Source organism: Cetorhinus maximus, chromosome 8 (assembly GCF_964194155.1).
Source record: "Cetorhinus maximus chromosome 8, sCetMax3.hap1.1, whole genome shotgun sequence".
NCBI classification, from domain to species: domain Eukaryota; kingdom Metazoa; phylum Chordata; class Chondrichthyes; order Lamniformes; family Cetorhinidae; genus Cetorhinus; species Cetorhinus maximus.
In genome coordinates, this window is record NC_135886.1 from 45,612,134 (window position 1) to 45,624,435 (window position 12,302).

A 12,302-nucleotide genomic window follows, 5' to 3' on the forward strand; every position below is an offset into this window, starting at 1 on the left:
CAGGCCGGAGATGGAGATGGACGTGGGCTGATGCCAAGTCAGCCTGTTTAAAAGGCTTGCATCCATTTGCTGGGACATTGGCCCAGTTCTGGAGATGAGGATGAAGCCCTCTAACCCTCACCCCCTACTCTCTACCCCTCCTCTCACTTCCCCATACCCATTCATCAAGTATCCACTATATACAGAACTCACATGCCCTGTAATAACACGGAAGTATTTGAGAAGTTAACATATCTGTCAAAATAAACAAACAGTACTTCAAAATCCAATTTAAAAAACAAAATCCTTTCATCAGCTCATAAATCTGTCACTATAACCAATCTCAAATTCCCCTGGACAGCTATGTCAATGAACCCTGCTAAGCATAATCCATTAATGGGTTTGGAACTCATTCAAGCATTCATAAGGAGATTCCATTGATCAACTCCGACAACAAAATCTCCAGAGCTGAATATATTAAAATCTTTGAAGTCGGCCAGAAGCTCAGCCATCTGTCAAAGCCTTGAAACAGCTAAACAGATGGCTGAGATGACATCAAGGAAAATATGAAAGCAAAGGGGACATCTCACACATTCAAATGTGAATTTCACTAGTGTGTAACGCAGGATAGCACTTTATCCAGTCAATAATGTACTTTAATACATCTGAAGACTTTTCCACTTTCACAATGCTGTTCAATCTACTGGTCGCTAACTTTTTAAGAGCAGAGCTCTATCATCACTCACTGCATTAAAAACATATATAACTTATCATACAACACTTCATTCCGACATCTGAAGTTGGCAATCCTTTTTGAACTTACTTGCCTTCAGTTCCTGACTCCAAACCAGGGTTTTCAACACCTCTGAGCTGGTGTGAAGCAAATTGCCTTCCAAAGCCAGAATGACTCCTTGATAATTGCAGAAAGTCTGAAGTGCCGACTTTCACAATGGAGCTGGCAATGTTGAGACAGCCAGGTGCTGGCGCGCAACCCGCCTTCTTTCCCACGCCAATGAAAATTGTTGGTGATGGGAATGCGGCTGGGAATCTCAGAATCAGGTCCCACGCAACATTTTTAAAGCCTGTTTGATGTCATTCAACCATGTGTTGGATAGGAAAATTCATCACTGTGTTTACTAACATATGAATAGTATGTTCTCTCGTGGCTCTGTGGGTAAGTGCAGCCTATAAGAACACTAAGTTATTAGGCTGAATCTTAATCTGTGCTGAACTCAGAGGGGCTGTTATAATTGATCTCAGTATCCCTGTGTGAAACCTGCCACTTGATTTTCAGTAGATTTCAGTTGGATCACACGGGCCTGCTCCCAGGCAGACTTAGTATGATCACCAGCCCACATTCAGAGCATTCTGTTTTACCTGAAGTTAAAAGAGACATTATCACACAGAAAGAGGCACAGCTGCTTTTTGGACGAGAGAGAGAGAGAGAGAGAAAGGAATTACTGCTGTTTGGGAGAGCAGCAGGTACTGTTGTGAAGACCACGTTGAACTGTTTTTGAATTAATTCTTGTAAAAGTTGGTATTCTGTTTGAAAGCAAGGGAACAGGGCTAACGGGACCGTTTGAGATTTAAGGAACAAGGAGTCATCAAGATGGGCCTTGCTGGTTGAAGTCGGTGCTGGGATATTCCAGCAGAATAGAACAATTTTCGAAGGATATTGAAAATTCAACCTGGTATGTCAGGGAGAAATGATTTTGCCAGAGGTGGGAGTGTGTTGCAACTTAATCCTTTTTTTTACTGCCATCTGCAGGAAGCATAGTGTAAAGTAAAAACGTTTCATAAGGGATGTTTCAATTGAAGTAATTAATTACTGTGAATGTACCTTTTCTTTAGTTTGGAGTATTAGCTGCCTGTTAAGTAATGTTTGATCCAATTTGACTTTTTTGTTTGTTACAGTAAAAGTCTTAAAATATGAAATCTTGTCCTGTGATTCTTCCCATTGGTTGCTCAGAAATTCATTTCTTTTTTAAAGAAAGAAATCGGTTTCTATGGGGGTTGTAGTACTGCAGCAATTGATGATAGGGCTTTGTTCTTAAAAGGCAAGACACCATTAAATTGACCAGCATTGTGAAAGTGTTCAGATGCATTAGAGTACTTTATCCACTGCATTCAACAGTATTGAGATTCAGATCTTAATGTGTAATTTGGACCTTAAGCTTGAATCTTTACATTGGCTCACAGTCCACCAGCTGTGGAGCCTTTGAAACAGTGCAACAGATGGCCATCTATTATAGCTACTTCAAAAGTCTTTCATGTATTCAGCTCTGTAGACTTTGTTTATTCAGTTGTGCAATGGAATCCCATTTTGAATGTCTGGATGAGCTCCAAACCCCACTAATGGATTCAGACGAGTTGCTGTTGACACAGCTGTCATGGGGGCTGAGAGTTTTATTTTATTTGACAGTTTTATGAGCATTTAATATTCTTCAATGATGGGGGAGTCCAGCACATCAGTGCAAAAGGCTGCAGCAGTTGCAACTCTTGAGCCAGAAGTGCCAAGTGGATGATCCATCTCAGCCTCCTCCAGAGGTCCCCTGCATCACAGACGCCAATCTTCAGCCAATTTGATTCGCTCCACATGATATCAAGAAATGGCTAAAGCCACTGGATGCAAAAGCTATGGGCCATGACAATATTCAAGCAATCGTACTGAAAATTTGTGCTCCAGAACTTGCAGCATTCTTATCTAATTTGTTCCAGAACAGCTACAACGTTGGCATCTACCCAGCTATGTGGAAAATTGTACCAACCACAAACATTAACTCTGTTTCTCTCTCCACAATTGCTGCCAGACCTGCTGAGTTTTTCCAGCACTTAGTTTTTATTTTGGATTCTGACCTGCATGGAATTGGCTGTTTTCAGAACCGCTGAATAAATTGTTAATCGCAACATTGAACTACAAATGTTTCCCCAGCCATACAAAATATATATAGTTAAACTGCTACAGTTGGCCTCAGTGTCCTTGTGCAGAGGGAAATCAGTCATGGTTCTCAATCCTGGGTGTGATTCAGGGACTCTTATTGGAAAGCATTTGTGTAAATGATCAGATTACAATCCAAACATTACTTCATGCCATCTTGGCCATTTTCCCTGTACAGCCCTCATCTCTGCTCCCTTAAGTCCAAAGGATGCAAACTTGAAAGTATATGGCGGACAACTGATTTAGCCAACCACCACCAGATCAAGACCTGCCCCAATCAGCTAAAACTGCTCACCATTCCAGGATCATCCTCAAATGCAAAGCTTTTCTCAATTACAAACTTATTCTTAAACCACTCCCCCCTCCAACTATAAGTGCGAGGAGCTCCCGCACTTGTCACAAAGATGGAGATCATCCGATCAGCTGTCTCTGCACCTTCCCCCATTTCTACTAGACCACTGGGTCAAACTTCATCTAATGCTTCCCTCTGCTCTGAGCTCACATTTTTCTATAGTTACTCTCTTCTCTCCCTTCATGCCCTACTTCAGTGCCTGTTATTAAATTTATTGAACACTCTGCAATCATCAACAAACATCCCCACTTCTGACCTTATGATGGAGGGAAGTCCACTCACAATGCAGCTGAAGATGGTTAGGCCTAGAAAACCACCCTGAGGAACTCCTGCAGTGATGTCCTGAAACTGAGATGATTGACCTCCAACAACCACAACCATCTTCCTTTGTGCTAGCAGAGAACTATCCCCGGTTCCCATTGACTTCAATTTTGTTAGGGTTCCTTGATGCCACGTATGCACTTCATCACTATCACCATCTATTTTCATCTCTGTAACATCAGCTCATCAGCTGCTGCAATCCTCATTCATGCCTTTGTTATCATTGGACTTGACTATTCTGAAGCACTGCCCAGATCTTATTGTGCAGCAAGTCCTGTTCACCTATCACTCTTGTGCTTGCTTACCTTCATTGGCTCCTGGTCAAGCAATATTTTGATTTAAAAATTCTCATCCTGGTTTTCAAATCTCTTGGCCTTGCCTCTCCCTATCTCTGTTATCTCCTCTAGGCCCTCAATCTTCCAAGATATCTGTGCACCTCTAATTCTGGTCTCTTGAATATTTCCAATTTTAATCATGCCACCATTAATGACTGTGCCATCAGCTACCTAGGTCCTAAACTTTGGAATAACCTGCCTATACATCTGTTAAGACCCTCCATAAACCCTACCTCTTTGACCAAGCTTTTGGTCATCTGACCCAACATTTCCTTTTGTGGCTCATGCAATATTTCGTTTTATAATGCTCCTGTAAAGTGCCTCGGTACATTTCATTATGTTAAAGGCGCTATATAAATATGTTGTTGAGGAAAATTATTTTTATATAGCATGTTGAGTTGGAATGCACTAGCTGAAGGGATGGTGAAAGCAGATCCAATTGTGAATTTCAAAAGGGAACTAGGTAGCTACTTGAAAAGACAAATATCGCAAGACAATGAGGAAAGTGTTTGAATAGGGAGTTATTTAGATAGGTCTTTCAAAGAGCTAGCACAGGAAATATGAGTTGAATGGCCTCCTCTGAACTGTAAGATTTTTGATTCTATGAAATGAAACTCTGTTGTTCAAGGCTGAGATGGATAAGAAATTAGTGCACTTTTGGGCTGATTCTGATTGAGCACTGCCAGTCAGGAAACTGAGCCCAGAGTATCTTAAATTTGTCTTTGTCCCTTGAGTTCCCAATTAGCGCTTCCTCACCAAGAGCATCCAATTGGAAAATCAACTCGTACGTCCTTTTCCTGTCCAATTTCCATCTATTTAAAGAGGAACAAATGTCTGACATGAGTCCTCCCATGTTCATTTGCATTTTCTTGGAAGGAAATAAATGAGATTTTTTTTTTAAAGATGTGTTGATAAAACTTCCAAATTTCTTACCTGCATTAAATAGGTACAGTCTCCATTCTCTCTACAGAAATCCATCAACACCACCCACATGGAGTGTTCTTTTATATCCCAGAGAGGATTCATAGGAAGGAGCATTGGCTGCAATTTCAGAGCAGTCTCAGAGCTGCCTGATCCCAGGAACCAGCAATACTGGCTGGTGAATTTGTACCCTCTGCATATAGTGTGGTTTGCCAGTCAAATAATATTATTGTAAGATAAGGATGATTGTAGGGAACACTCAGCTTCATCTAGGCCATGCAGAATTAACCTGTCATTCAACCTGTCATTCAACCTCCAGCTGATTTGCCTTTTTTAAAGAAATAAAACAAGTGCGCGATTTTAAGATAATCAAAATAAGGATAATTAGTGCTGGTAAAAAGGAACACTTTTTATATTGGGGATCTAATATCAAACCTGTGTTCTCCAGGTCAGGCATTAAACATTTAAACGTTCCTTTGGATTTTGTCAATCTTGACTTTAGGCAAACCATTTTGTGTGGCATTTTTAATTTAATTTTACTTACCAACTATCTGAATAAGATTGCCAGATTGGCTGAATTAGGCAGTTAATTAAATAAATCTGGAATAAACATTGAGGCAAGGGCACAGAATGTGCGAGGATGGGGCTTCAATGTCCATCAAGAATAGCACGATAGCATCACTACTGACCGAGCTGGTCGAGACCAGGACATAGCTGCTTGACTGGGTTTGCAGCAAGGTGAGGACACCAATGAGAAGGGAAAAAAATACACCACTTAATTCTCACCAATCTATCTGCTGCAGACATATCTGTCCATGGCAATATTGGTAGGAGTGAACATTGAAGAGATCGTGTCGAGATAAAGTTCCATCTTTACACAATTGTGTGTGGCATTACCACGTGTCAAATGGGGATAGATCCAGAATGAATCTAGCAGCTCAAAACCAGGCGCCATGCACCATCAGCAGCAGCAGAATTGTATTCCAGCACAATCTCCAAATTCGTGGCCTGGCATATCCCTCATTCTACCATTACCATCAGTCAAACTGAGTTCAATGAGATGAGTAGAAGAGGATGTCAGGAGCAGCACCAGGCATACCTAAAAAAAATGAGCTGTGATCCTGGTAATTCCCACAACCATCAGATCAGATCAGTTTTTACTAGGAATTAACATTATGACCCATTAGATAAATAGAAGACTGTAGTAATTATGGTTTTATTTAGTGTAATGCATCTTTAAGAATAATACCTGTTAGGCAAGGTCACATGATCTGTAGTAACCAATAGGACAGTGGTGTGGGCTACCTCAGCAGTCAGTGTAGAGATAGAGTTAGAGTTGAAAGCACACATTGCTGCTGAGTATATTGTAAATAAATTGAATGTTTCCACCCAAGAAGTGTCTGTAGATCAACTCAATCATTAATAACACAACTCAGTAACCCGACAGCAAACTGGCAACGAGGATAAAATAGGATTGAACAGAAGAAATCAAGTTAGAAAGAAATTGGCAATGTACCTCACCCAGTTATTGTAAGTAGCAAGCTCCAGCAATTAAAGAGGAAAGTAGAAAGGAGTCATGGAAGCCAGACAACTCGACATGACTGGCATAGTCACGAGAGGAAATTTACTGTGGGAGAGCCGGTATACGTGAAAAATTTCAGGGAAGGAACAAAGTGGTTACCGGGTGAAAGAAGTGCAGTGACTGGACTTCTATCTTACCACGTGGAGGTAGAAGGCCATATCTTTCAAGAACATGTGGACCATTTGAGGAAGACAAATCACCAAGGTTTGGTTCCACCAGTGATCATGACCTGATCTGTGTTTCTGTAAGAACTAGGAGCAGGAGTAGACAATTCAGCCCCTCGAGCCTGCCCCGCTATTCAATACGATCATGGCTGATCTCATTTCGGCTTCAACTCCAATTTCCTGCCCTCTCCCCATAACCTTTCAACCTGTTACTAATTAAAAATCTGTCTATCTCCTTGAATTTATTCAGTGTCCCGGCATCCACTGCACTCGGCGGTAGTGAATTCCACAGATTCACGGCCCTTTGAGAAATGTAATTCCTTCTCATCTCCGATTTAAATCTACCACCCCTTAGCTTAAAACTATGGCCTCTCATTCTAGAATGCCCCACAAGGGGAAACATCTGCTCCACGTCTACTTTTGTCTATCCCCTTTAGCATCTTACATACCTCAATTAGATCTTCTCTCATCCTTCTAACTCTAGCAAGTATAGGCCTAAACTGCTCAATCTCTCCTCATAAGACAAGCCCCGCATCTCTGGAATCAATCTAGTGAACCTCCTCTGAACCGCCTCCAATGCAACTACATCCTTGCTCAAGTAAGGGGACCAAAACTATGCACAGTATTCCAGGTGCGGTCTCACCAATGCCTTGTACAGTTGCAACGACACTTCCCTATTTTTATACTCTATTCCTTTAGCAATAAATGCCAAAATTCCATTTGTTTCCTGTTGAGAGTACTCAACCCAGGACTGACATGCCTGATTTTCCTGTAAGAGTTGAGGATACAGAACTGCAAGTGCCCACCGAAGCACCGGATGTTCAGGCAACTCCGGAAAAGGTTCCTGACAAAAAATATGAAGTTGTGCAGCTGCGATGTTCCACACGTACCAGGAAACCACGTGAAAGACTGAACTTGTAAAATCCTTACCCAGTGTAAATATTATGTTGCCTTGAAAAATATGTGCTTGTAAATTTAATGTGTATAGCCGAGTTAAAGGGGGAGGAATGTAGTAATTATGGTTTTATTTAGTGTGTAATGCACCTTTAAGAATACTTGTTAGGCAAGATCACGTGATCTGTAGTAACCAATAGCAGAGTGGTGCGGGCTACCTCAGCAGTCAGTGTGGAGATACAGTTAGAGTTGAAAGCACACGTGTAGTTGCTGCTGAGTATATTGTAAATAAACTTAATGTTTCCACCCAAGAAGTGTCTGCATATCAACTTAATCATTAATAGCACTACTCGGCCACCCTACAACAAAGACATTTTGAGAACTTTTGCAGAAAAACATTTACAGTTAAAGAAGAACAGCAAAATAAACAGTAAATGCTGAAAGCAAGTTAGGCTGCAAGTTGACATTTCGAGTGGGGCCCAGTTGTTTCAAATATATTCACTGCAGGGTGACAGACAGTAAACACAAATAGACAGATGGAACTGAAATAGAAAGGGCAGAAGTCAGACTGAGTCCAGAACAGCAGTCATGTTTATGAATTGGCCAAATGGTGGCAGGTTGTCATTCAGCATTGAGATAGCACCATTCAAGAACTCAGGACATACCACAGCACATCACAGATTGACTTTTTGAAGTACTTGTTGTAATGTATGCAATTTGGCAACCAATTTGCATGCAGCAACATCTCCCAAACAGAAAATCAGATAACGACCAAATAATCTGGTGTAGTGCTGTCAGTTGATGGCTAAATATTGGCCAGAACACCAGGGAGAACACCCCACCTCCTCTTTGAAATAGTACCATGGGATTTGTTTACAATTCACCTGTTGGAGCAGACAGTTCCTTAGTTTAACATCTTATCTAAAAGATGTTAGCCCTCGGTATTGCACTAATGCATCAGCCTAGATAGTGTGCTCATGTTTTGGAATGAGATGGAACCTCAAAGACTCTGACTCAGAGGCAAGGTCACTACCAACGGAGAAAAGGCTGACACCTTGAATAAGTCAAATCAACTATGCCACAGGTCTGTTTTCATTTGAAATTGTAATCTGTTGGCAGAGTAAGAACATGGCTTGGTCTCATGAAGAAATATCAAAGGAGGAATATTCTGAAGATAGTTCAGAATATCGATTTAACATTCGAGTTGTCCCAAAGCACGCGCGAATGGAAAATTGAACACATCAAAATGCGTTGCCCACAAATATTACCTGCCCCCGCCCTTTATTAATGCTGAAATGAAAGAAATTAAGAAAATCCCAAATTTAGATTTAGAGGCTATGAGCAACGAATTGAGCAGCAGACTGATCATACATAAAGGAACATTCACTCCCCTTTCTCATTTGGTATTTTCACAGAGCAAATGACCGTCTGACATATTCCAGGTCTGCCGAATGATGGTGGGGGAACGTCACTCGTTTCGATTTAGAATCTTTTTAAGGAAGGCCGTGCTTCTGGCGAGGTCTCAAATCAGTCTTGATTATTAGAAAATATCGCTGGCAGCATCGCCCGGGTATTGTCAGCCCCAAAGTTTCCTTGGATACAGAGAGAAGGTCATAGTCCCCCCTCAACTTGTGCAATTTCCTTCCCCGGGTGTTATTTCCAGGTTTCAGGTAGCCCCTGGCTTGTTTCTTTCACCGTCCAACCCCGGTCTCCTCAGGCCTCCTCCAGCTCCACCAGGACCCCGCCGCAGTCTTTGGGGTGAAGGAAGATGACGGGTTTACCGTGGGCTCCGATCCGAGCCTCCGGGCTCAGGGTGCGGACCTGGCGCTCCCGGAGCTGCTGGATGGCGGCAGGCAGGTGGTCCACCTCGATGCAGATGTGGTGGATGCCGCCGTCGCGGTGCTTGTGCAGGAAGCCGCGGATCGGGCTCTCGGGGCCGAGCGGCTCCAGCAGCTCCAGCTTGGTGTTGCCTAGCTCCACGAAGGTGGTGAGGACCCCGTGCTCGGCCAGGGCTACCGGCTCGCTGACTTGAGCCCCGAGCACGTCCCGATAGAAGGAGCGGGCCTTCTCCATCTCCGGCACCGCGATCGCCACGTGGTTAAGGCGGCCCAGCTTCCAGAGGACGTCCTGGATCCCCGAGCTATAAGCCCGGCTTCCCATAGCAACCTTCAACATCGAGGACGCCATTTTGCTGCCGTTTACAACTTTATTGACACTTCATCCAGGTTACGGAAAGCTGATTGTTGGCCCCGCCCCTTCATCCGGGAGACAGAAAGTTTACCAGCAGCCCCGCCACCGTCACCCTGGACACAAATATCGTCATCAAAAGTCCCGCCCTCTGCATCCGGGACACAGACGGCATAATGGGAGCCCCGCCCTTTCATCCGGGTCCTAATCAGAGCGGGAAACCGAGTTCCCAACCCTCCCGAATTGGCCTGGCGCCTCCAGATATTAGAGATTCATCTCCAGACCTCCGCTAACCCTGGAGAAAAATCACAGGGACTGTGAAACAAAACAGTGTGTTTTTTCACTTCATTTGATCAATTCTATTAGTTATAAAATATTGGAGATGAGAACAAAAGCTGTTTGACTGATGCTCAAGAAGGATCATCCAATCAGAGCCTATCTGTTTTCCCATTAAGTGTGGGAAGGTGGCGCATTATGATGATGGATCTGTTGGGTGACCAATGGCGAGAGAGTGTGTGGCAGCAGGAGGTCATGTGATGAAATTTCCCTGGGTTATATTTAACCAGTGGCGACAATCCTGTCAATAGGGTTTCGGCACTGAGTTATCCCAATGTCACCTTGACAGAAGTTAGCTCAACAAAAAGGACACCACTAATACAACAAGATGCGGCCCAATCAAACATACAATTAGAAATTCAATAAGGTTACAAACCAAAGGAACCTTCACAACTCATGATCTTATTGAATGACGGAACAGGCTCGAGGGGCCAAATGGCCTACTTCTGCTCCTAATTCGTATGTTTGTATGTTATTTCCAGTGCCTCTCAGTCACCCTATTCCCTGCCATGCCCATGGAGAATCTGCTGATTGGAGCTCTGATATTCAGCTGTTTAAGACACCTCTATCTGTCCTTCATACACCATACAAAATGTGGAGAAATATACACAGCTCCAAAAAAGCTGACAACTCAAAAATATGTGTCTGAAAAAGGGTAATATGCTCATGCAACTGACAGACAGACTGAACCCGCTGATGATCCATACTCACATTGAAGAGGTGACCTTAATTTTGAGGCAATAGTCTCACTGAATTTGTGCCAGTGAGCTCTCAGTCACTAAACTGGCTTCCGGATAATTCCTGGGATGAAGAACTCTACCTGTGAAGATAGATTGGTGAGGTGGAGCTGTTTTCCTTGGAGAAAAGAAGACTGAGAGGAGATTTGATAGAGGTGTTTAAGATCCTGAGGGGTATGGACAGCGTAAATAAAGAGAAACCTCCCACTCAAGAGAACATCAAGAATTAGAGGGCACAGATTCAAAATAATTGGCAAAAAGGAGTAAATGCGATGTGAGGAAAATTTTTTTTCATCCAGAGGATCGCTTGAGTCTGGAACAAACTTCCTGAAAGGGTGGTGGAGGCAGGTTCGATTGAGGTATTCAAAAGGGAATTGGATTGCTACCTGAAAAGAGAGAATGTGCGGGGTTATGGGGATAAGGCAGGGGAGTGGGACTAGGTGGAATGCTCTTTCAGAGAGCCAGTGCAGACTTGATGGGCCAAATGGCCTCCTGCACTGTAAAGATACTGTGATACTGTGGGCTTGTCACATTCTGGCCTCCCATGATCAAGCTCACCTAGTCAGCAGCAACATAAGTGTGAAGTGGGGTGAGTCGCATTTGTGGAGAGTGGGAGGGTCCAAGGAAGGCAGAGGCTTAGATTATTTTTATGGGATTAGAAGGAGCACTCCTGCTCTTCCCACATGTACACAGAAATTACTCCAAACTTACTCAGACTGGGCCTCTTCAGCTACATGGGCATGATGCAGTTCCAGCCTAAAATGGCTTTCGGTACTTGTGTGGTGCAAATGTTAACTTACCACTTTTCATCTCTGGATGTTGGCCATGTCTTGTTACATGTGAATTCAGACTGCTTCATTATCTGCAAAGATGACAGTGGAGCTGAACATTGTTCCTTCATCAACGAACTTCCCCATTTTGCCTTTGTGGTATAACGAAGGTCATTAATGAAAGAACTGAAGATAGATGGGGTTTGAACATCATCTTGAGGCACCCCTGGAATGTTGTTGTGGAGTTGAGGTGATTTATGCTATATAACTATGCTATATTATGATATATTACTTTACAAATGTGTACCCATCTTTCCTGGAACTTCATGTTTGAATCCCTCCGAAACAGCTCTTATCAAAATCACAATTGATATCCTATGTGACCATGAGAAAAGCAAACATTCCCTCCTCATCCGTAGAAACATAGAAATGTTATGCCACAGAAGGAGGCCATTCTGCCCATCATAACTGTGTCAGCTGAAAAAGAGCTATACAGCTTAATCCCACTTCCAACTGTGTCCTTGTAGGTTATGGCATTTCAAGCGCATATCCAATTAAATGTGATGCGAATTTCTGCCTCTACCATGCTTTCTGGCAGAGTTCCAGATCCCTATCATCCTCTGGGTGAAAAAATATCATCTCAACTACCATCTAATCCTTCTGCCAATTACTGTAAATGGATCCTTCCTATCCACTCCACCCAGGCCTCTCAAATTTATATACTTAATTAAATCTCCCCTCAGCCTCCTCTGTTCAAAGAAAACATCCCCTAGCCTATCGAATTTT

The 12,302-nt window shown here is 42.9% G+C and overlaps 1 protein-coding gene across 1 annotated transcript; it reads right to left on the minus strand.

The window, feature by feature from the left end:
- Positions 1–8,741: 8,741 nt before the first annotated feature.
- On the minus strand, positions 8,742–9,813 carry mcee (methylmalonyl CoA epimerase). Its single transcript, XM_078546783.1, has one exon. It carries the CDS (start codon positions 9,671–9,673, stop codon positions 9,200–9,202), a length of 474 nt encoding a protein of 157 aa, XP_078402909.1. The 5' UTR covers positions 9,674–9,813; the 3' UTR covers positions 8,742–9,199.
- Between the last annotated feature and the right edge of the window lie 2,489 nt (positions 9,814–12,302).